Genomic DNA, 22,869 nt, shown 5'->3' with positions numbered 1-22,869 from the left:
GTCTTCATTTGAAGTTCGAGATTAAAAAACATTTTCCATAAAATGTATAGCTGCAGACATTCTCAAACTTAAACTTTGTCCCATTTATGGCAATGGGAGTTGCGCTTCCAAAGGCGTGGGTTTTTTTTTTTTTTTCATCCTCAGCATGCAGTATAATCAAACTGTTTTTAAAGATCTGCATGAAGTGCTTGCCACTGTGGTCCCTGCATGTCCACCCTACAGCTTCATGGATTATTTTTAGGTTGGAGTGGTTCCCTTGCTAAAGTGCCTGGCCAGAGGTTGAGGAGCACTTGGTACCTTTTCATTGAATCCCAGGAGGGTTGATGTAGGAAGGGACCTCTGGAAGTCATCTAGTACAACTCGCCTGCTCAGAGCAGGGTTGGCAAGAGCAGGTTGCTCAGGGACATGTCCAGTTGGGTTTTTAATACAACTAAGGATGGAGACTCTACAACCTCTCTGGGCAACATTTTCTTCTTTCTTTCCTTCCCTTTCTACAAACTAGACCTATGAGGGGAATCAGGTTTGGCAATGAGAAGCTGTGTAGTTAGCTAACATTTGTATAAACATGAATGAAATCTTGTTCTGGTTTCTGTTCCCATGAAAGAGATCTTGTTTCCATGACTTTTCCCATGCTGATGAGCACTCAAAAGTATAGGAGGTTCATAAGGATGGAAAGATGTCAGATTATGTTGAATAACTGAGGGAGGAAAAGAAATTACTTGCCTGAAGTGTGGTGGTTGAAGTAATGGATAGGGTGCTCTTCCATGAGCCTTCCTCAGGTGGGTGTTTACAAGCTTTCTTGCATTGTGAAGCCCTTTTGACCTTTGCATTCATAGCAAAGGGGAGTGTGCCTGTGTGCATGAGAAACAGTAGTTCTGTAGGCTGCCTGGTTGAAAACACATCTGTGGTATGGAATAAGATAACCTATTCCAGCAGAAACTGAATTAGTGCCAAATTAATTAGAATTTTAAAATGAAATGTAGTGTGTGGGCCAGGAATCAATTTAAATTATGTTCCCAGAAGTAAAACCCTTAAGATTAGTCATTTCATTGTTTTTAAGAATGTGAAAATTATTAAACTGCTCCCCTCTTTTTCTTTACTTTTTCTTTGTTTTCTTTACATCTTCATTGAGGTATATATTCTTTGGGATGTAGAGCTGCTAAGTGTCTGTACTGCATCAGAGGTGTTTGCAATATGATTTGCATGTATATAAAAAAACTTCTGAATAATCTAAAATTATTTTATGGGTCAGTACTTGAAATTATCTTCACTTTTCTAAAAGTAGTCTGTAGTTGTAATTTTTATGCTCGCAAGCTCCTATGGATGTCTTTCCTTCTCAGAATCATTCCCAAGGAGGAAGAAAAGTTGTACAGACTGATGAATGGCGGAAAACCTCTGTGGAGGAGAGGCTGGAATATGCTCTCATAAAGGTGAGTCTGTGCAGAAAATTGTCCTACCCATCAGCTCTGAGACATGATCTCAGCTCAGAATGTAAGGGACCACTTTTGGCTTTACAAATTCTTCAACTGCCATTCTTTTAAAAGCTATTAATTAATAATGAATAATATATTTAATTAGCTTCAATAACAGAGGAAATTGTGGTGATTTGTCTTTAAACTTCACATGTTGAAGTCTTTGACCCTCAATATTTTATTCTGCTAGCATTGGTAGAAACATATTGGTTTTACTTTGTAACATACTGCTTTTACTTTCTAGAGGTTTTTTTCTAGTCCTTTAACAGCACTGCTTCGTCAGCACAAGTGCCACTCAGCGCAATCTTTGTGTGTTTGTTTTTTCTTATGACATGGTTAAGAAAAACAAACCAACCTGTTAATGCTGGGGACTCTTGCTTTGAATAACTTTATATGCCTAAAAACTACAGTGTTTTGTTTCCTAAGAAAACCTATTTTAAATAGACATTTGAGGTATTCTTAAAGACTAGCAGTACCTAAAGTATCTGTTTGTACTTTAATTGTGATTTTTTGGGGGGAGAAGGCAACTAAATAAAAGCTGTATTTCCAGCAAGATAAAAGCTTCTCAATTTTTTTTCCCAGGGCATTGAGAAGTATGTCACTGTAGATACAGAAGAAGCAAGATTAAATCAGGAAAAATATCCTAGACCTCTCAATGTAATTGAAGGGCCTTTGATGAATGGCATGAAAATCGTTGGTGATCTTTTTGGTGCTGGAAAGATGTTTCTGCCTCAGGTAATGAGAAAATGTTTTCATATGTTTTCCTATTTTGCAAAAACTAGCATTGTAGAATGTTTCGGCTACATTTTATACTGGCTGTTTTTTTCAGATATAGCACACGAATTGTGAAAATTCAGGTGCTCCTAAGAAGCAGCCCTCTTTTTTTGTTACCTTGGAACTTGACTTACTTTATGCGGTTTTCAGTCTGGGCCCTTGAAAAAGAGCAAGAGAGAAAAAAGATCCAAATAAAAATTGCTGTGTTTAGGACCTTCCAATTCTGTGCCTGTTTGTAGCTTCTAATTCTGTTGCCAGTGGTCTGAGAGGTTGCACTGTGAAAGTGTCATGTGTAGACCCTTAGTCCAGTAGGGCCAGCAGCCTGCTAACACAGAATGCTCTGCAAAGCTGGAATCTTGGCTTGCAAATGAAGTTTTGTTTATTGGGTATATTTTGTTTGAATGGGTATAAGAGAAAGCTGGGAGAAATCTGAGGCTATTCCTATACTTGATCTTTAATGTTTATTGTTGTGTCCGCCCCCCCCAACCCCACCCTACTCTGTTTATCTGTGCAGGTGATAAAGTCTGCTCGAGTTATGAAGAAAGCAGTTGGCCACCTTATTCCCTATATGGAAAAAGAAAGAGAGGAAAGGAGAGCCAAAGGAGGGAGCATGGAGGAAGAGGCAAGACACAGTGCTTTGTGCTGTAACTCTTTCATAGCATGCCGTGACAAAAATTGAAATTATTTTTTGCTAATGACATGTATTCAGCTTTCATGCTGGAGAGTTGATGCAGTCATATGGAAACTGACAATCTTGGCATAATTTGAAGTAGGTCTGAAATTCATAAAGTGCAGATTTTGTGGAACTTTGGTTGGTGTGTACCTAAGCTGTTGTCGCAAGTTTCCTGAAGGATGCCATAAGCCTTTATAGGTCCTTTATACCAGTGTTACTTATTTCTTGTATTTTTGTAGGCATTTAATTCTAGTGTTACTTATTTATGATAATTCTAACTTTATGGCAAATTTTGCCATTTGCTTCTACTACTTCTGGCCTCAGTGAACTCTGGAACTCCCTTTTGCATGTTCAAAGCTTGTTACTGTATTTCTCTTTATTCTTCCCTTTCCCCTAGCCCTGACCATTCTCCCAGCTAAATAAACATATTCTTCCATCCTCTTTCTTCATAGATCGTGACTTCAAGACCTCTTGTTATGATAGAACAGTATGCTCATTGCATGTGTAGTCACAACCAAGTTGCAGGGGACATGTGTTTATGAAAACAGGGTCTGAACATAGTTGTCTTTTCATGTCTGTGTTTTTCCACCAGTTTTCTGAAGACTACTTTTGATGTAATATATATAATTGAAAATATCCAGTGATTTTCAGATCTTCGTGGGCCTTTCCTTTATAGCGTTTCCTGTTTCACAGCCAACAGTTGCTGATGCCTGAGAATAGTTTTACCAACTACCTGTGTGTATGCCTGAAGTAATTTCTTCCAAATTTGGTTTATGGAATATGTGATAGGAGCATTGGAAAATGAAGATATAGGATGTCCCTTGTTTCTCTATAATTACAAGATTCTATTCTGTATAAAAGAGAGTTCAGATTAATTGGACAAAATCCCCTTTTAAATACTCATGTCTGCTGTTTCCTACTGTATTTATAACGTGATAGGTGGTTACAGTTTTGGTTGTTAAATAATTTTCTTCTCTTGTGTTTGTCTGACTGTCAAATTTGGGTTTGATGTATATTTGCTTTTCTTTAGTCCTGTGGAACCTTACCTTGTCTTCATGAGTTCTCAGAGACAATAGCTATTATCAGAATCTGGTATTTAACACAACAACAGCAACAACAACAAAAAAGAATAGCAGAATGTCTCTAAACTGTGATATTTGTGTATTTCCATTGGTTTTCCTTCTGTGGATTTTTGAATGGTTCCTAATTCTTCCCTTGAAATCTTCTTACGCTGTGTCTTTCCATTTGCTGTGGATCTGTTGTGTGATTGTCCAGCATAAATGTGATGAATAGAGCAAATAACTTAGAAAGAGAAATGACCTGATATAATCAAACCTGACTAATCTTAAAGGAAGAAGGAGAATGCCTAGTCTCTTTTCTCATGCTCTTTCTGGATAAAAAGGTGTCTTCTCTCCAGTAGCTCAAGCAGATCTGTTCTCTGGCTGTCATGACTCACCTTTCTATGTGTCATCTCTCTCCTGCTCATGCTGTTCTTTTTTATTTTAATTCAGATGACAGTGCCGGTATTTTGCACCTTCTGGTTTGTTCTGATGCTATTTGAAGTTACTGAAAATCATTACCCCATTGCTTCCATGAGCACTAGATTAGGATCTATGTGAACCCTCTGGCACTTAATTCTTTGGCTAAAAGGAAGTGAAGTGGAATTTGAGAGGTTCTTAAAAAATACAGCAAGTACTCTGAAGCGATTGTGAGATATTCTGTGTGGCTAAGGAGAGCAGGAGGGAAAGAGTAGGGCTTCTGTCTTCCTGCTTCCTCTACCTTCTGCTGGGCAAGGGATGTAGTGCTTTCCTCTTCAAAAAAATGTTGTCACTGTCTAGAGAATTGGTGAGAGAGGAAAAAACAGCTGCATCTATCTCCAAAATTAGATGTTGACTTGAAGGAAAATGATTTGCAGACTCTGATGGCTGTTAGGTCTGGTGTTACCCAGGCTACTGTAACCTCCAGGACAGCGTTAGTCACAGACTGCCAGGAAATGCAAAGTGTTAAATAGCTGTGGCTGTGGATCTCTATCAAGATTTTAAAAAAGAAGCCCTTTGGATGTGTGCCCAGAACTTGAGGACCTCCTTGCTTGAGACAGTCGAAATCACAGTATGCCCTAAATAGAGTTTATTTAAAATGGCGTATGCTCTGGCCCATGTTGTTTGCTGCCCAGCACAGATTTTCTTTCTTCTCATGTACAAATTCTTTTTTACCTTTTTTTTTTTTCTTGGATATCAGTCACTAGTTAAATCATCAGTAGTTACTGGGTATGATACATGTGTGCAGCACTTTTTGTTCTTCCCCCAGTCCTTGATTAGTCTCTTTCCCCAGTTTTCTCTTAGTTCCAGCAGAATATTTTCAGCTGCAAATTTTTTTATTGTTGTACTGAGATGGCTGACTTGCAGACTTCCATTTTTTCCTTCACAGAAGGATCTAATCCTCCAGTTCTGCCATCTGCAAAGGAGATGAAATACTGGCCAGAAAAATATTTTGTAGTTTCACATAAAATATGCTCAGGTTTACACTTTATTTAAATTCTGTGGAATTTAAGTAGTCTGTTACTGGCATCTGATCCTGCACCAACTCAAACATGGCACTGTGATAGACTGGAGTTGCTCCAAATAGTGACACTGATTATACAACTAAAAATGTATTGCAAAGGCCTGTGTCCTGGTGGAGAATTGCTATAGCAAGTTCCACTGTTGCCCTGCTGGTAGGTCCTGTTTGTCAGGGCTGAATGCTGTCTAGCCTAGGACCAGTTTATGACAGTACAGCTTCCCTTCTTCAAGGAGATCCTTTTTCCAGTCTGTTTGTTCAGCTTGGGTAGTCTGAAGTAGCGTGATCACTGCACTGAAATGTCTCCCTTGCTATTTGTGTTGCATAAAATATTAGTCTCTTCTGCTTTTGCTAATTTGTCTCATTCTTCTCAGCACTGCGTTGAAAGATTGTTCTTGATGCACAAACAGGCATGTAATTATGAGTTCAAAACATACCCTTTTGTATTGCATAGTTAATCCATTTAAACTCTTCTTAGTGAGGTTTATGTTTGGAGCAGAGGTATCTTAGGAGTTCAGTTATTGCACAGCACAAAATGCTATCCAGATCTGAAACTTTTGATCTGCTATTTTGTTTTTTTAAACACAGGGGTTTTTGATAACATGCACACAATTTGCAAGAATAATTCTTGTGCAAGTTTTTATTACCTGGGTCTTTTAAAATAGTTTTTAATATTGGCTATATTACCTCTACTACACTTTGCAATTACTTATACTACAATAGGAGTCATGGATTAGGACTGCACTGTTAAAGGATCTGTGCAAACATACAGAGGCTTCCAAGTAGTTCAACTCTTGTGTTATTTGTTCAACTTTCAGGATCCTTATCATGGTACAGTAGTACTAGCAACTGTGAAAGGAGACGTACATGATATCGGCAAGAACATTGTGGGAGTCGTTCTGGGCTGCAACAACTTCAGGTAAAGAAGCTAACATTAGGAATCTGGGAACAGAACTGTATAAGGCTAGCTAATTAATATATTAGGTTAGCTGCAGCTGTGGGAATAAGAGGTGAGCATTTCTTGGGAACTGTCCTCTGTTCCCCAAGTTGTGGTTGGGAACACGGATCATACCAGCTATTACCAATGGGGAGGCAAGAGGGAGTATAGCCTCATCCTTTAATACTTTTTTCCTAATGAATTCGCATCTGAGGTGAATACAGTTAACATCAACTGAAACGTAGATGAGAGCATCAATTTTTGTATTTATGTTAGTTAAATATGGTAAGTATAATGCCTTAAACATACAAGTATAGCATCTGAAAAAATCAGATACAACAATTGCAGTAGGCAAGACTACGTGTGCGTTTTGTGTTGTTGGGGAAAAAGGAAGTCTTGTAAGATTCGAATGAACCTTTTAGTGTGTTTTTCAAGCTGCTTGTTAACTGTGAGGTTTTAAAAACTTGCTGGGTATGTTTTGTTAAGTAAGAGATGAGGTTCTTGTCCTGTTTCTGAGCTTCAACAGATAGAACTTCAAGAAAAGTCAGCTCTTTCAAGGCCTGTGTACATGCAGCAGGTTGGCAACAGTGTTGGAATGAACGGTCATGTTTCCATCAGAGCCCTTTGTCAAGTGTCTGTCAAATGTTGCGCAAAGCTAAATCTGCTTTGGAACGCTGTCTTACCATTCATTCCTTTAGTTTTGTTTTTGACGTGGGGCTGCAATTTGCTCTAAAAAAAGCCAAGATGATCTCTTTATTTTAAAACACAAAGGGTTGAAGCCAGTAGCAGTGCTGTGTATATGCAGTATATTCCATTTCATTATCTTTTGAAATTCTGTTAATTGGTTTCAGGCTTTCTTGAGCTTTATTTAGACCTACTGAACTGAAGCCATAGTGTTTTCTGTCACCACGAGTTTGAGTGAGGCTGAATGAAGCTAGCAGGCTGGGGTGGCGTACTTGAAGAAAAAAAACCTTGGCAATGGCTAGGGTTAATAGGAATAAAATGCTAGCAAGGGAAGTGCAGTGTCTCATTTCATAAAATGTATGCTTTAATAAGACGAAAAAACCCTTAATGTGAATCATCTTATGTTCCTGACATAAGATACGATGTCCACAAAACCTTTTTGTATTGCCCAAATAACTTCAGAAATGCCACTGCTGTTGGTTAACACTGGTAGGCAGCTAAGCACCACACAACCATTTACTCACTTCCACCTAGCCAACCTCAGTGGGATGGGGAAGGAGTAAAGGAAGAATAAAAGCAAGAAAAATCGTGGGTGGAGTTAAAAAATGTTTAATAAGTGAAGGAGAAATGGAAGAAGAGAGAAAGAAAAAAACAAAACAAGTGATGCAAAGGCAATCACTCGCCACCTCTTACAGGTAGACTGATGCCTAGCCAGTTCCTGAGCAAAAGATGGCTAACCCCTGCTAAACCCCTTCCTCTTCTTTTTTATTGTTGTGCATGACATCATATGCCATGGAATATTTCTTCAGTTAGTTTGGCTCATCTGCTTGGTTCTGTCTACTCCCAGCCTCTTGTGCACCCCCCAATCTATTCCCTGGGGGCTTAGAGTGAGAAACAGAGAAGGCCTTGATGCTGGACAAACACTGTTCATCAATAGTTAAAGCATTGGTGTGTTATCAGCATTGTTTTGGTCAGGGATCTAAAACACAGCACCATAGCAGCTGCTATGAAGAAAATTAACTCCATCTTAGCCAGACTCCGTACAACCACAAAAAAATTATTTAAAATAAAATTAAAAAAAAAAAAGCCTCTTACACTTGAATTTTCTTATCTACTGTGTCATCTGGAACTCTGATGTATTGAAAATTTTGCCAGACCCAGAGGTATTTCCTATATTAAAATTCCCAATAGAGGTCTTAAGGGAAACAAACAAACAAAAATCTCAATTTTAACTTCAATTTTAGGTCAGTCTTTTACAGTAAGAGCAATGTATTTGCCCTTTAGCAGAAATTTGACCTGTTTTTTAAAGAATCTTGTGTCATGTCACTTCTTTTCACAGAGTTATTGATTTAGGAGTCATGACTCCATGTGATAAGATATTGAGAGCTGCTGTTGAGAACAAAGCAGGTATAGAGAGATTTCATTAGTACTCTTGAATGGTTTGGTTTTTAAACCTCACTTGCGTTTTTTATTGCTACTTGTTGCATTCCTATGCTGCCTATGATTTGGTTCAGACTATCTTCAGATAATTCAGAACTTTTGCATTAACAATAGCAATTATTTAGTATTTGGCACTTCCATGAAACTTAGCCTGAGGAACTGAAAACCTGTATCAAAAGGACAACTCTGAGAGGTGTTTTAGTATTTGTTTTACAGATGGATAAATGGAGACTTGGAAAGGTTAAATAACTTCATGTTGGGTCTTAAATCAGTAAAAGATCTTGGCATTCAGCCTGCCAGATCAGTGAGTGTGAAATCAGGAATGAATTGTTCTAATAAATAATGAACTTTCTGAAACAAGTTACAGTTGCTTTGAAACAGTCTATTGCTTCTTGGAACAAATGAATAGTGTGGAACATAAGTGGTGAAGTTTGAAAGCATTTGCTGTTTCTAAGAGCAGAGCTTATAATTATTTTGTCTTATTTCCCTCCTCATTGCTGAACTTCTGAGGTTTGAAGCTTGCTAATCAGAAGTACTGTATATTTATTGCTGAAACTAGAGCAGAGCAGTAGGTGTTCAGCAGCTGTGAAGACTGTTTGAGAAATATCTTAAACTGGGGATTTGGAATAATTTTCTTTCTTGGAAAACTTTCACTTTCTAATTAGGTCAAACCTCGCTTCTAGACTATTGACTACCCTGCTTTTTATCTCGCTTTTCTGACACATGATGCTATCTGATATATGAAAGAAACCTTTCTGTAATAATTTCTGTGTCTTTCTAGAGTGGATTTGCTAAACCTTTTGTGTATGTGTGTTTGTAAATTTGCAATAGATATAATTGGCCTGTCTGGTCTCATCACCCCTTCTTTGGACGAAATGATTTTTGTTGCCAAGGAAATGGAGAGATTGGCAATAAAGATTCCTTTGCTGATCGGAGGAGCAACTACTTCTAAGTAAGATATCTCAGTTGGGAAGATGGGGAATGTGTATGAAAACAGTTTTAACCAGGGAAAAAGAAAATTTGTAGTCATTTCTCTCTCCCTCCCTCATTTTCCCCCAACATGCATACTGGTACGTATTTACTTAGACTGATTGTTAGTCCTTGTATCAGAAGTTGTAGAATATAGAGGTATAATGTAACTGGGACACAACAAATAATGATCATCTTAAACATTTCATTTTTGTGAGTGTTATGTGTTTTGCAAGTGTATATTGTATGTGGAAGTCCTGTATTTCCTTCTAAAAAGTTCATGCGCATATGCATATGAATACAGTTCTGTTCTTCTAAGGGGTTGAATGATTTGTTTTCTTTCACCAAAGCATTCTGAAAATGCAGGATTTTGAGACTAGAAATGGTCCTGTTGACATCAGGGAGCTATTATCTTTAAGAAAGTTAATGTATTTTCCTGGATCATTGTTCAGCAATGTGCTGGCTGGGTTGAGCCCCCAGTCCTGTTCAAGCAGGCTGATGGGGGATAAATTCTAGCTGCTTGCCTTGAAGTAGTTACCATGTTCCTTTTGATAGACTGAGCTTTTCTGTTGAGATCTTGTTCTCTCAGATCCATTCAAATGAAATAACGTAGCTGCTATGATGTCCTGAAGACCAGTGTTGACAGCTCACTGACACCTAGTATTAACATTATCACAAATGTATTTTGGGCATGTGTAACAGCCTTGGGTCACACTTTGCTAACTGGTTTATGTACAATATGCTTGAGTAGGTGACAGCTCAGAAGACTGCAGAGGTCATTTCTTGCATAACTAGATGCTGTTAGCAGTGCTGCTTTCTTTATCAGGGCAGCACAGATTGCAGCAGAACCATTGTATTCCATAAAAAAATACAAAAGGCCTTAGCAAATCATCTCATAATTTGACAGACAGTGAAGAGTAGGATCACTACCTGTCTTTATTGGTCCTGTAGTTATAATGCAAGGTTAACTGTTTCCTTTTTTTCTTTCTCCATATGAGTCTTTTTTTCCTATGGCTTTGGTACTGAGAACAAGCATGGAGGGTTTTTTATTTAAAAAAAAAAAAAAAAAAAAAAAAAGGGGGGGGGGGGAAGGCTTTATTCTAAGTGGAGGTCTTAAGAGAGCCCTTTCTTCAGATCTTTTCAGTGTTTGTACACGGGGCATTGTGGCCTAGTAATGGATGTCAAATAACCAGCATCAAACAATTTTGTAGAATTTATTCACAGAGATGAATGCAGCCAACAGCAAGGCAGCACTAGTTTTATCCTTGAATATGGAAATTATTGAAGAATATATGTATAATATTGTATACATAAATAATTTTATTCATCTGAACTGTATATAAATATATACTTACACATATGCCCAGACACATGCAGTTTCTATAAAATCTATGTCAAGTAAAGGTATTCTTTATGGAAGATTGGATTGGTAATACATATTTAATTTACTTCTGCAGTCTTAAGTTCAACGTCATGTGCATTCTCAAAGGTTGGGTACATGTCAGATGTTGCTAATGAAGAACCATCTGCACTTTTTCTCTGTAATAAGTAGACATTGTTATTTGGAATAAGGAGACCATAAGTACTTGGAATGGTGGAAAGTGGGATCAGTTTGAAAGAGAGAGAGGCTGGGTTTTGTCTACAGTATCTACGTAATACAGTTTCTTCATAACTTACAATAATTATGATGTTTGCATTCTTACTATACTGATTTGATAAATGCAGATGCTGAGAAATACTAGTGAAAGTTTTGTTGTGGTAATGTTTATTTTTAAAAAATCCAAAACCTAGTATGTATTAGTGGATACAGTGCCATTGTAGGACCATGCCCTGTTTGTTTCCTTTGTCTGTTCCTATCACAATAGAAGATACAATATCTTTTTCTAAAAAATAGAGCTGCCAAGATCAAAACTGCATTGCCTAGAAGCAAATTAAGAAGATCCTGGACAGTTGGTTACACAGCTGTGATGCACAATCATCAGTAACCTCCATGTCCAAGTGCTTCAAATATTTCACAGAGCCTGAAGAAAAAGTAGATCTTATCTTTGCTGTGGGAGATTGCTTCCTGGGCTCTGATTTAAATTAATTTAAAAAAATGGTGTTTGACCTTAGCATTCGAGAAGGCAAACTGAGCTTTGGCCTGCGGGGTCTTTGTCCCTGCACTTGCTTGCACAGTTTGCCAGGACTCTGAGCGACAAGGGCAGTCAGCTGCATTTCACGTGATAGCTTAGGCCTCAGTTTAGGACTCCAAACTTTAATTTGATCAACAAAGTGCTATAATGTAGAATTGATTCTTCATTATATGCTGAAGTATTTCAATGAGGACTGGAATATGAGTAAATGCTAAATAATTGAATGAATTGGGAGTTTTTTATGTGAATGACTTGACTGACCAAGCAGGTGCAAGTTTGTAATATTTGTTGACCACTGGCAGAATTCCTTCTTCAGGTGAGTAGACGGGTTGTGCCTCCAATTTTGAAGTAGAGCATCATAGAAATGGAATAATCATCACTGAAACATGTTAATGCCAATCCATAGCCCCAGAAACTAGCATGTGGGAGGGAAAAATGTAATATGAGCAAAAAAGACTTAAAAAAAATTGTTAGTTCTCACTGAAATTTTCTGAGACTCAAACTAATGAGTTGCTGTTTTTCAGTCAGTTGGTAAGACAGTGAGGGAATGTGAGTTGGCATATTATTTATGAAGCATTCTGATACTCTTTGAGGAAAAGTGTTTATGTACTTATTAAAATCTGTGTTTAATTATCCGTGCGTAGCAGATGGATTAATTGCTTTCTTCTTCTGAAGTTCTGGTCTATGCATTAAGTCAGAAATTATTTCAGTGGGGGTTTTGTCTGGTTTTTGTGTTGTTTTGGTGGGTTTTTTTTTGTTTTTTTGGTTTTTTGTTTTTGTTTTTGTTCTTCCAGTTGTGAAATGCTCACTCTTTTTCTTTTTCATTGAAGAACACACACAGCTGTTAAAATTGCCCCACGATATAGCGCACCTGTAATTCATGTCCTGGATGCATCCAAGAGTGTTGTGGTTGTAAGTTCTAAATTATAGTTTCTCATCCATGCAAAAAATATATGCCCTCTTTTTCTGTTGTGCCTCTCATCCTTTCCTCTAAGGCTTAACCTTATGGCAGAAAATTGAAGAGGCATGATAGAGGCCAGTTTTTAAACTATTATTGCTTCAGTTATTTTTTGCTGCCACATGGTTATCTTATCTGACTTGTGTCAATTATTGCTCCTGCATACCTTTATTTAAATGCCCGTTTCTCTAGTGAGAGTGATATGATTCACTCTGGGTCCTTGACTGTAGTTCTGAGATTTTTTTTTTTTTTTTTAATAGTGAAGAGCAATGGGGTTAGATGTGAACTGCTATTCTCTCTATTTTTGGATATATTTCTGAAGTTAGTGAAGGCAAAATTAGTACTATGAAACATGGGGCTGGAGTTTTCTGGGATAGATGCTCTCTCTATCAGACAAATGGGTAGTCTTAGCTGGCAAATACCTGCTGTAAAGTAGTAGGGCAAGCTGTGTGTTGTTTCTACGACTGTTCAGTTCTAAAGTTTTGGAGTATTCTGCTCTCAGGTCTTTCCAGAACCAGACTTGGCTCTGCTAATATTACCTGTGTGGTAGGGCAGTGCTCTCAGTAATAATCATATTTTTAAATATGTTTTGAATCTAGTTTGCAGATTAGTGGTAAGGTTTAGTTTAGTGTTGTCAAGTGTAATTGGAAGAGAGTCTGAAAAGACAGATGGCTTAGTCTGAAGTTCATACTCTGTCCTTACTGTCGTATGTTACAGTATGTACTTAGTGCTTTCTCGTTCCTTTTTTTCAGTGCTCCCAGCTCTTAGATGAAAATGTAAAGGATGATTTCTTTGAAGAAATATTAGAGGAATATGAAGAAATTAGACAAGAACACTATGAGTCTCTCAAGGTACAAATGTAATTGATTTAGCTTCTTTTCTTGTTTGAAGTGGTTTGTACTTGCTTCACTACTCTGTTTCAGCTCCTTATGAAGACCTTCAGGTATATTTGTTCTGATTTAAAACATGCAGTAGAATTGGTGAAAAACTTTCAAAAGTGGTTATGAAATCAAATTTTCTAACCTATAAGGAAAAATTCTGCATGAGTCTAACATATGCATGGCAAATTCTTGATTGTCCTCAATGGGCAATCAGTGGTATCTAGGACATCTCCATGGAGCTGGCAGTCATGTCAACTTAACCAATCTACAGGAGACCAATGGTGTCCTGGAGCAGTAGCTGGAAACAGGGAGCTACACTGGTGTAATTAAAATGACACTGGTTGCTTTTGCTGGTACTAAGCCACACTCTCTTGCTTTCCTGATGGGTTCATATTGTTTAGGTTAGGGAGCTGAGGCTGCCATTTGAGGAAAGTGAAGAGAAGGAAGCAATGAAATGTAGGGATGGACTGTGCAAAGGAAGACTAGGAAACAATTAACATATGACTCCTGAGGCCATCCTTGTAAATAAACACAGAAGAAAGCTGAAAGTCATCTGGCTTTTACCTGGTCTCTTGATAAAGAAAGGTAAAGCTTGAGGCCTCCTGCTGAGGACATTTGGCTTGACCAAGTTTAAGACTGCCTTTGCACAGGGAACCAGCCCACTAAGCTGAGATCAGCGAGTGCAGCACTCTCCTTTAAGCAGAGGTCAGCAGTGAATTCGTGGGCCTTACTGAAATTGCTGTAAATTTCTTGTGCCTTTCAGAAGAGCCAGTAATTTGCCCAGAGGTGTACTGCAGTCACTGATGGTGGTGTCACTGCAATCTTAAGCTTTTTGCAGGCAGTAGGAGAATATCTTGCTGTACCTGTATTTTCATGTATTTTGAAGTAATAAAGGGACTTCTGCTGTAGTTCAGAGGAACTAGAAATCTTGTAAGCCAGTTTCCTTAGACGTATACAGAAAAAAATAATGGTATGGTTGTGATGTAATCTTACTTTACATTTGTGAACTGGGAGTTGTTGGAACTGAAATTGTCTGCTGTCAGATTTGTCCCAAAGACTATTTTGAGTAAAACTCTACCACCAAGTCAATAGTTATGGTTTATCTGCCTCAAAGATGGCTGGCTTTGTGAAATTGACCTTTATGTCCATTCAGGAAAGAAGATACTTGTCTCTACAGCAAGCTAGGAAAAAAGGTTTCCGTGATGACTGGTTGTCAGGCCATAAACCAGGTCAGTTTAAAAGTTGTTGTTTGTTGTTGCTGTGCCCTTCCTTTATTTTATTTTACGTATTTACTTTATATATATTTTTAAGTAGATTATGCTTCATTAAACTTCAGGATACAGTAGTGTAACAACTTGAGTAAATTGGTGTCTGTCTGAGCAGAGGGGGGTTTTTTGTATAAATTTGACATCCTATTTCTGCTTTATATTTTTCAGAGTATATTTAAAATATAAATTAATAGTTGATAAAAAATTGAAAAAAAAATCCTAAAACAATGAGTTGCCCTTAACACCATATAATCAAAGATAAGTCTGATGCCTGCTTTGCAAAATAATGTCATACTGGCTCATTATATTGCAAAGCTTCCTATACCATATTTAGGGAACACACGTTGTGTCATGGCATTTGTATCGAATTCCTCCTTACACTTTTTCCTACCCTTCCCCCATCAGTTTCTGCACCAGTTTGCTTTGATTTTTTTTTTTAAATTAGAGACTAGAAGCATTCCACAAGAAGTTGCATCCTGCAGTGACATTCGCTGCTTTCTGTCACTTCATTTACAAGACTCAACAAGATGCTAATTTTCAATAGCTCATCTTAGTAAAAGTTGTGTTATAAAGTATTGAATAGCACAGATTAAACAAGCGCAAAGCTTGTGGCTACATCATAACATAGATCCATCTTGCTTTTTCAATTGTGCACATGCATCTGAACAAGTGTGTGGTGGTTGTAAAAGTTCTTAAAAATTACATATTAATTTACAGAACTATTCTACAGTACCATAGCATGTAATATGTCTGTGTATGGAAAGTGGGATTTGTAAATACGAAGGGTGTATACTTATAAAATATGTTAGGTATTGGTAAGTTGCGTAGGTTTTTTTTGATCTTCTGTTTTGGCCAATATTTTGGCCAATGAATTAAGTTCAGAAGTCCAGCAGCTAATAAGTGTTGATTTATATGAAAGAATGAAAGGCCTTAAATTTTCTATTTCGACTTTATATGCCTTTTATGCTTTTCTTTATCACATTTTAACTGTAGAGTATGGTATGACTTGGGAGCGATATGACAAGAATTCTAAGACAATTACTTTTGAAGAGGTCCCTTGTAGTGGTGGAGGCTGGTGAGCATCACTTATGCTGCACATACAAGAGCAATATTAAATTATTTTCATCACGTCACATTGTACTTCTGATTCCTACAGTTAAACCGAAATTCATCGGCACAAAAGTCTTTGAAGATTATGATCTGAAGAGGCTGGTAGAATACATTGACTGGAAGCCATTCTTTGATATCTGGCAACTTAGGGGAAAGTATCCCAATCGGGGTTTCCCTAAACTCTTCAATGATAAAACTGTAGGTGAGTGTTGAAATTGAATTTACTTCATGTAAATAATCCTAACAAACAGACCTGCCATGCTGTGTTAAGATTCTGAATGTTTTGAAATACATAGGAATAGTAAAAATACATGGAAATCTAGTGTCACTGAAATAATTTGTTTAAAGCAACACTTAATGAACCAAGTGTTGGCATGTGAGGCTGAAAAATAAGTGGGGAAAAATGCTCAATCATCTTATTTAGAATTCACTCCCTGCCAAAACACAGGGAGGTATTTTAATGACAGAAAATGGCAGCAGAGCACTTAATATATTGTGTCCCTGTTGTGGGTGAAGATAGCAAGAGGGCTCTGACTCCTTTTGAAAGTATTCAGTAGGCCTTAAAATACATGATGAAAATGCAAGGGTGACACTAAAATCAATGTTCTGGGTCTACTGCTCTGTGGTAATGTAGGTGCACACACATGTTCTCTGTTGCTCATTTTATTCTGCGTTCTCTGTCTCTACTAGAATGGTGCTGGCTGAAATGTTTGGGGTTTGGTTTTTTTTGTTTGTTTTCCAAGATGTATGTTGTTACAGCTGTATAGACATAATCACATTGCTATCTTTCTGTTTGCCGTAGCAGACAGATTGTTGCAGTCATCAGAGAATTATGTGGAAAATGAACCAATCTTCAGCAATTCTTAAACCCATTTAGCCAGTTGTGAAAACATGCCTTTTCTAAAGGGTTCTCTTCTTTTTGGTAGGTGAAGAAGCAAAGAGAGTTTATAATGATGCTCAAAATCTACTGAAAATGTTGATTAATCAAAAGAAATTACAAGCCAGAGGTGTGATTGGATTCTGGCCAGCTCAAAGTGTTCAGGATGATATCCATTTATATGCTGTAGAAGAGGCAGTGGGAACTTCGGAACCAATAGCAAAATTTTATGGCTTGAGGCAACAGGTACAATGACAGAACATCTGTTAACAAAAGTGATTTTTTTTTTTTTTTTTCCCTGAATTGCAAGAATGTAACCGAAGTGCCCTATTAAAATCTGTGCAGAAAATGGTGGCTGTAATCTGTCTGCAGCCATTGTCTTGCCATTTCTTTCAGTAATAACAAGATCTTGTTAGTGGTGACTCAGGTATTTGTATTGTAGCATTTGTAGTATTTTGCATTGTAGTAGTTGTACAAAATGCTTTATAGATTTGACATCTTCAGACATGATGTGCATTTTCTGTCTTCATTTTAATACTTCAGATGTCCTAAAGCACTGCGCTGTATAAATTCATCACCTGGATCCTGTGTGCCAAATTAGAACTTAATGAACCTTATTTCTCTAATACCCCTGAATTGTGCCTTAGATGAGAAATTCTGCTTGAATGTGTTAAAGGTTAGAAACACTTACAATTAAAATACCTGGAAAGTAAAGCTCAATGGAGATAAGTGTTTCTGACAGTCTTAATTTTTATGTAAAATTCCCCATATGAAGAGGCAGTTTAGAATTAGTTGGCTGCTAATTCCGACTGAGACAATCATTATCATGCTTGAATCATACTTACCTAGATTTGCATTTATTTTGATAGATTGAACATTTTCAAGATATTCTGCCTCTCCTTCCCTACTTTCTGACTCAGCTTCTTCATAGTTCACATATTTGGAGTCACCAAACATGGCAGAAACAAATTTAACAGTTACTTAAATTTCTGGAGTGCAGTGTTCTACGAGGACAGTCCTGTGCCAATATTGCAGAACTGCACTAAGAAATACATGACTTTATCTGTCCTAGTTCCCTGGAACAGATAATCTGTTGTATGGAGATGGATCTAGTGTATCTTGACAATCCATGGCACATATTTATATAAACTGTTCTCACAAGCATTCAGGCAGGGCTGTTCCAGGGCCTTACAACCTAGTTAAACATTTTGATATCCCATGTAAATCAAGTTTACTATAGTTTCTCTTCCTGGCCTTTTCCCGGGGTTCTTCCAAGGAGAATATCTGATTTGATGGTCTTGTAATGGTTTTTACTAGTGGAATACTGTTATTTTCCTTAACCTTTGAGAAGAGCTTGAATAAATTGGGAATATACAAGTTTAAAAGACTAAGGCCATGAAACTCTGTGCTATCGTGGGTACTGTTCTTCCGGACTCTATGTATTTTAGCTGCATCTCTTCCAGCTGGTGTACGTAGTAATTCAGCAGAGGCTTCACCAGAGCAAAGTAGACGAGAATAATTGTCTCCTGTTCCTTATATAAAATGTTCCTTTCAGTACACAGAGTTCTCTCCATGACAGTGACACTGTTAAGGATGTGACGTAAATCTGAAAGTTGGATATGCATTTAGTATTTTCCTTAACTGTAATCATTACAAAAGAACCTTAAAATTAACACAGAGTTCACCTGTGTGGAAAAAGGATGTTTCTTCAGTTTTATGGTACTTTCCCTAGTTTCTATAACCTACGAGGTTACAGAAACAGTTGACTGTTTTTCTTCGGGTTTTTGGGGGGGGGGGGGGGGGGGGGGGGGTTTTTTTTTTGTTTTTTTTTGAAACTGCAGTTGGGAGCGGGTGGAAGGCACTGTTAAAATATTGTCATAGAATAAGAAAACTTGGAGAGGAATCTTAAGCTAAGTAATAGCTATGAAATAACTTTTATCTCTCTCTAAATTTGGTAGATTTAGAAAGGCTGTGCTACTTCTTAAATAGCAGTCATGTTCCCACAATGAATATGCTGATATGATCCTCAATGGTAAAAATTCTTGTTAGGTGCTATGGCCAGCATTCAGTCACCTCTTTCTATTCCCTTTTTTGTCATTTTGGAAAACAATCCAGTGAGTGGGATATTTCTTATTTGCGTAAACCCACTTGAACTTTGCTAGGGATTTAACTTTTCAGTAGTGATAGATGCATTTTGTTTGTATTTGTGTGTGGCTAGTGTAAACCTTAACCTGGGGCACTGTTTTGTCTGGGTTACTGAGCACATGGTTTGTAGCATAAGAAACTAGGAGTGTTTATCAACTCTCACAGCCATTCTAAAATGGGAGCTGTTGAAGAATTCTGCAGTTTGCATAACTGGGATGTGAACTATCAGCTGTCAGTTTTGCTAACAAATGTGGAATCTGTGAATGGTAGAGATGGAAAATTCGTCCTCTTACCCAGTGGTTGGCACAAGAGCGTTCCTTATTTCGTAATACTTTGTGTGCAGAATAAGCTGTTAAATCTTACTAGCTGTAAATAGAAGCAAAACGTCTTTATATGTGTGTTCAGCACAGCATCTCTCTTCTTTGACATTTTGTTCTTCAGTGATCCAAACATCCTCAGAGTGAGAGACGTGTTTTTCTTATAATTCAAGTATAAGAAAGCCATCATGGCTCAAAAACTAATCAGGTGTTTGTCATAAATGCCTTAAGCCCTTTAGTCTTAAAAATAGTGGTCTTTAGATTCATGGTGCACTAATACTTAATATATTTTTAAAATGTTCTGATTTATTGCATTGTTTTTGTTATTTTAGGCTGAAAAGGACTCTGCCTGCACAGACCCCTATTACTGCCTCTCTGACTTCATAGCACCACTGGATTCTGGCATTTGTGACTACTTAGGCCTCTTTGCTGTGGCCTGCTTTGGTGTAGATGAGTTATGCAATGAATTTAGGAAACAGGATGATGAATACAGCATCATAATGGTAAAGGCTCTTGGTGATCGGTTGGCAGAGGTATGAGGTTTTATCACGTGTTTCCTTGCACATTTTCTGACTGTGTACTAGATTTACTTGACGGGTTGCTCTTTCAAGTTCTAGCATAAACTTAGGCTGTTGCCTGTAACGTATGCTCTGCATTGAATCTGAAAGAGAACTGGTTTTACTGAAATTGTCTTGAGAGGAGAGTCCTTTTCTGAGCCAGAGGGGACTCTGCTGTCCGTATCTTCCACCTGCAAAAGCATCTTTGAGCTCTTTATGAGGGTTTTGATGATTTGTAGAATACAGTAGATTTTAAAACAAGACTATTTAAAAAGAACTATCTTTAAATCTTGTTTTATGTACATGAGAATGTATTTGGACCCAGGTGTGACCCACTGATTATATTCTTGAATTGCAGACATGCCTTCTGCTTTTGACAGTAACCATGCAGCTATATCCAGGGTACAAGGCTTTTGACTTAACATGTCTAAGCCTAAGACATGTTATGCTCTTAAAGCTCTAACTGAAGTGGTTTAGAAAATATTGTCCCTTCCCTCCTACCCCTGTATCCCCATCTGCCTGCCCCCATGCTTACACCTAAGTAACCGTGTTAAAACTTACAGCAACTTCAGTGCAATGCAAATGGAGTTAGCTCTAGTTGTGTATTTCAAGCTATAACAGAGTTTTAGAAATTATTATTAGATGCCACCTAAAGATACTTACTGAAGTGGAAATTTCTCCTGAAGGCAACCATTGCTGGCAAAATAGTGTAAGCTGTAAGAGCAGTTAAGAAAAGCTGTTGCCCACTTTCAGCTAGAGGAAAGGTCCTCTGCCAGAAAGAGCAGTGGCACTTACTTACATCTGATACTTAGCATGGATGCAAGAATGATGTGGCCTTCCATAGCTAGACCTGGACGAGACACCCAGATAGTCAAAACCTAATGACTTCAGTGCTGTAATGATGTATCACTACCATAGGCTAATGAACTTGGTCTTTTCCGGTTACTTGTCTGCATCTTTACCTCTTCGAGTATGTAGGATTTTAAAGCAGGACAACCAAAAAATCACTGTTGACCAATAAGAGAAAAAACTAAAATACTTGAATTAGTAAAACAAGTCTTGTACGTGAATTTTAATGCTATCAAATTTCTCATCTATGATAAGAGCTCCCTTAAAAATTAAAAAGTGAATGGGGAGAAAGTCTCTATCATTGTTTGCCTTCATCAAATAGCTATTGCATCAGTCTACACAAATTAGAAAAAAAATCTTTGCTTTCTCTTCCAAGGCATTTGCTGAGGAGCTCCATGAAAGGGTTCGAAGGGAATTCTGGGCTTACTGTAGTACTGAGCAGCTAGATCTCTCTGACCTACGCAGAATTAAATATGAGGGAATTCGCCCTGCACCTGGATATCCAAGCCAGCCTGACCATACAGAAAAACTCACCATGTGGAAAATTGCAAATATTGAGGAAACAACAGGTACCTCTACTTTACTAAGATTCTTAGACTGGTTGTATGCAAATGAAAGATTGAAATGCCAACAAAACATTAAATTGGGTGGTGCAGAGCTACATACAAAAAACCAAACTGAAGCGGCTCTGGGAATTGGGGTCTTCCCCTTTTCATTGCCATTTTTATTTTGCCTCATTCGGGGAAGAATTTGCAAAATACTGCCAGTGCTTTTGGTGAAGGAGTTATGTCCCTAATTAGCAGATTGCATGCAAACAGGGTTCTGCTGCGCAGAGAAAAATTCAAGCATCCTTATGGCTGCAAGAAGACATTCCAGATATAAACAGGAAAAAAGCCAATTCAGCAGTGTATTTCCTGGTCCACAGAAACCTTGAGATGGTAACTCTTAAAAAAGGAATGAATTCCATTTATTTTCCTCTGCTATTCTATGTGTCAGACATTTCACTGCTACTTCCACAATTCCAAAAATACCTTCCCGTGTTTCAAAACCTCTAGTTACCCATTTTATTTGCCAAAATGTCTAAGATTTTTCCTTCAAACTTTACAGTTATTCTACAGTAATACTGTAATGAAAGTCTGCAATATATTTAAATCTATGTGTATTTTTTTAATAGTTAACAAGTGAAAAATGGTTTTGGTTTTAGTTCATCTAAAAGCTGCTTGGTTTTTGAGTTCGTTTGAAGCTGCCCAACAAAAAAAGGTTCTGAGTTTATGCTTATTATCAATTCAGAGAACAAGAAAATTCTCATTCTCTTTTCCAGGAATTGGTTTAACGGAATCACTAGCAATGATACCTGCTTCTGCAGTTTCTGGCCTCTACTTTTCCAGTCCCAAATCCAAATATTTTGCTGTTGGCAAGATATGTAAAGATCAGGTAACTTGCACTGTCCACTGTGGTAGTGTTACAGCATTCAAAAACACCTTGTGAGCAGACGTTCCAAAAAATCTTGTAAACAGTAAAGCTGGAGTTTCCAGGTCTTCATCATGTTTTGTGGTCCCTTTGCAGGTTGAAGATTATGCACTGAGAAAAAATTTGTCTGTGGCAGAGGTGGAGAAATGGCTGGGACCCATTTTGGGATATGATACTGAACAACTGTGACACTTGTGGGCAAACATTTTCTTTTGATGGTCTATTCACCAGAAGGAACAAGAAAATCCTTCCCACTGAAAACAGCTTTCTTCCATCCATCCCAGTAGCTTGTCTGATTGTTTTTAATTTTTGATCAAGGAACTTAACACTTCAGATCTGCACTCTGCTCTTGGCTTGGGATCATGAATGCATTGCAGATCTTGTAGTCATAGCAATATACTTTTATTTATTTTTATTTCTTGCACAAATACTCTAGCTGAGCAGCTAGATGTAGGGTGAGAAGTGGAAGCTGCAAAGCTCTGCTGTCCTCAGGAGGGCTTTGAAATTGGGGGCAAGAATTTCTATTCCATTGTCTGTGGATATACATAGAACAGAATTTGACTGACTTTTGTTGGCTTAATGTGTTCTGGCAAGTCCAAGTACTGAAATACAATGTGATTTTTCTGTAAAGTCAGCAAAAGTTTTATGCTGAGTGATCAAGAACAACTGAAGTACAACATATCTCCTTTTTAAAAATCTGTCTGCCCTGTGTTTAGGTCTTGTGATTGGGAACTTATGTTGTTCTCCCTGAAGAATACCAGGATTTAAAATTACTTTGTGATTATGATTGTAGTTAGAAC

At 37.6% G+C, this 22,869-nt stretch overlaps 1 protein-coding gene across 1 annotated transcript in view; it reads left to right on the top strand.

Moving 5' to 3' along the window:
- The window catches only part of MTR (5-methyltetrahydrofolate-homocysteine methyltransferase), a 45,006-nt gene extending 22,706 nt beyond the window's left edge, over window positions 1–22,300 (top strand). Inside the window, exons 18-32 of the mRNA XM_010562612.1 lie at window positions 1,341–1,430; window positions 2,055–2,207; window positions 2,761–2,868; window positions 6,294–6,394; window positions 8,436–8,503; window positions 9,368–9,488; window positions 12,468–12,549; window positions 13,348–13,446; window positions 14,630–14,705; window positions 15,901–16,056; window positions 16,781–16,977; window positions 19,526–19,726; window positions 20,976–21,168; window positions 21,921–22,033; window positions 22,166–22,300. Of these exons, the coding sequence (XP_010560914.1) occupies window positions 1,341–1,430; window positions 2,055–2,207; window positions 2,761–2,868; window positions 6,294–6,394; window positions 8,436–8,503; window positions 9,368–9,488; window positions 12,468–12,549; window positions 13,348–13,446; window positions 14,630–14,705; window positions 15,901–16,056; window positions 16,781–16,977; window positions 19,526–19,726; window positions 20,976–21,168; window positions 21,921–22,033; window positions 22,166–22,258 (1,851 nt within the window). The 3' untranslated portion in view covers window positions 22,259–22,300. The remainder of the gene's footprint in view (window positions 1–1,340; window positions 1,431–2,054; window positions 2,208–2,760; window positions 2,869–6,293; window positions 6,395–8,435; window positions 8,504–9,367; window positions 9,489–12,467; window positions 12,550–13,347; window positions 13,447–14,629; window positions 14,706–15,900; window positions 16,057–16,780; window positions 16,978–19,525; window positions 19,727–20,975; window positions 21,169–21,920; window positions 22,034–22,165) is intronic.
- The last annotated feature ends 569 nt before the right edge of the window (window positions 22,301–22,869 follow it).

This window comes from Haliaeetus leucocephalus, unplaced genomic scaffold (genome assembly GCF_000737465.1).
Source record: "Haliaeetus leucocephalus isolate CR32 unplaced genomic scaffold, Haliaeetus_leucocephalus-4.0 Scaffold162, whole genome shotgun sequence".
In the NCBI taxonomy this organism is placed as follows: Eukaryota; Metazoa; Chordata; class Aves; order Accipitriformes; family Accipitridae; genus Haliaeetus; species Haliaeetus leucocephalus.
Note: the sequence above shows the minus strand (reverse complement) of the source record. Positions and strands in the feature narration are given on the sequence as shown.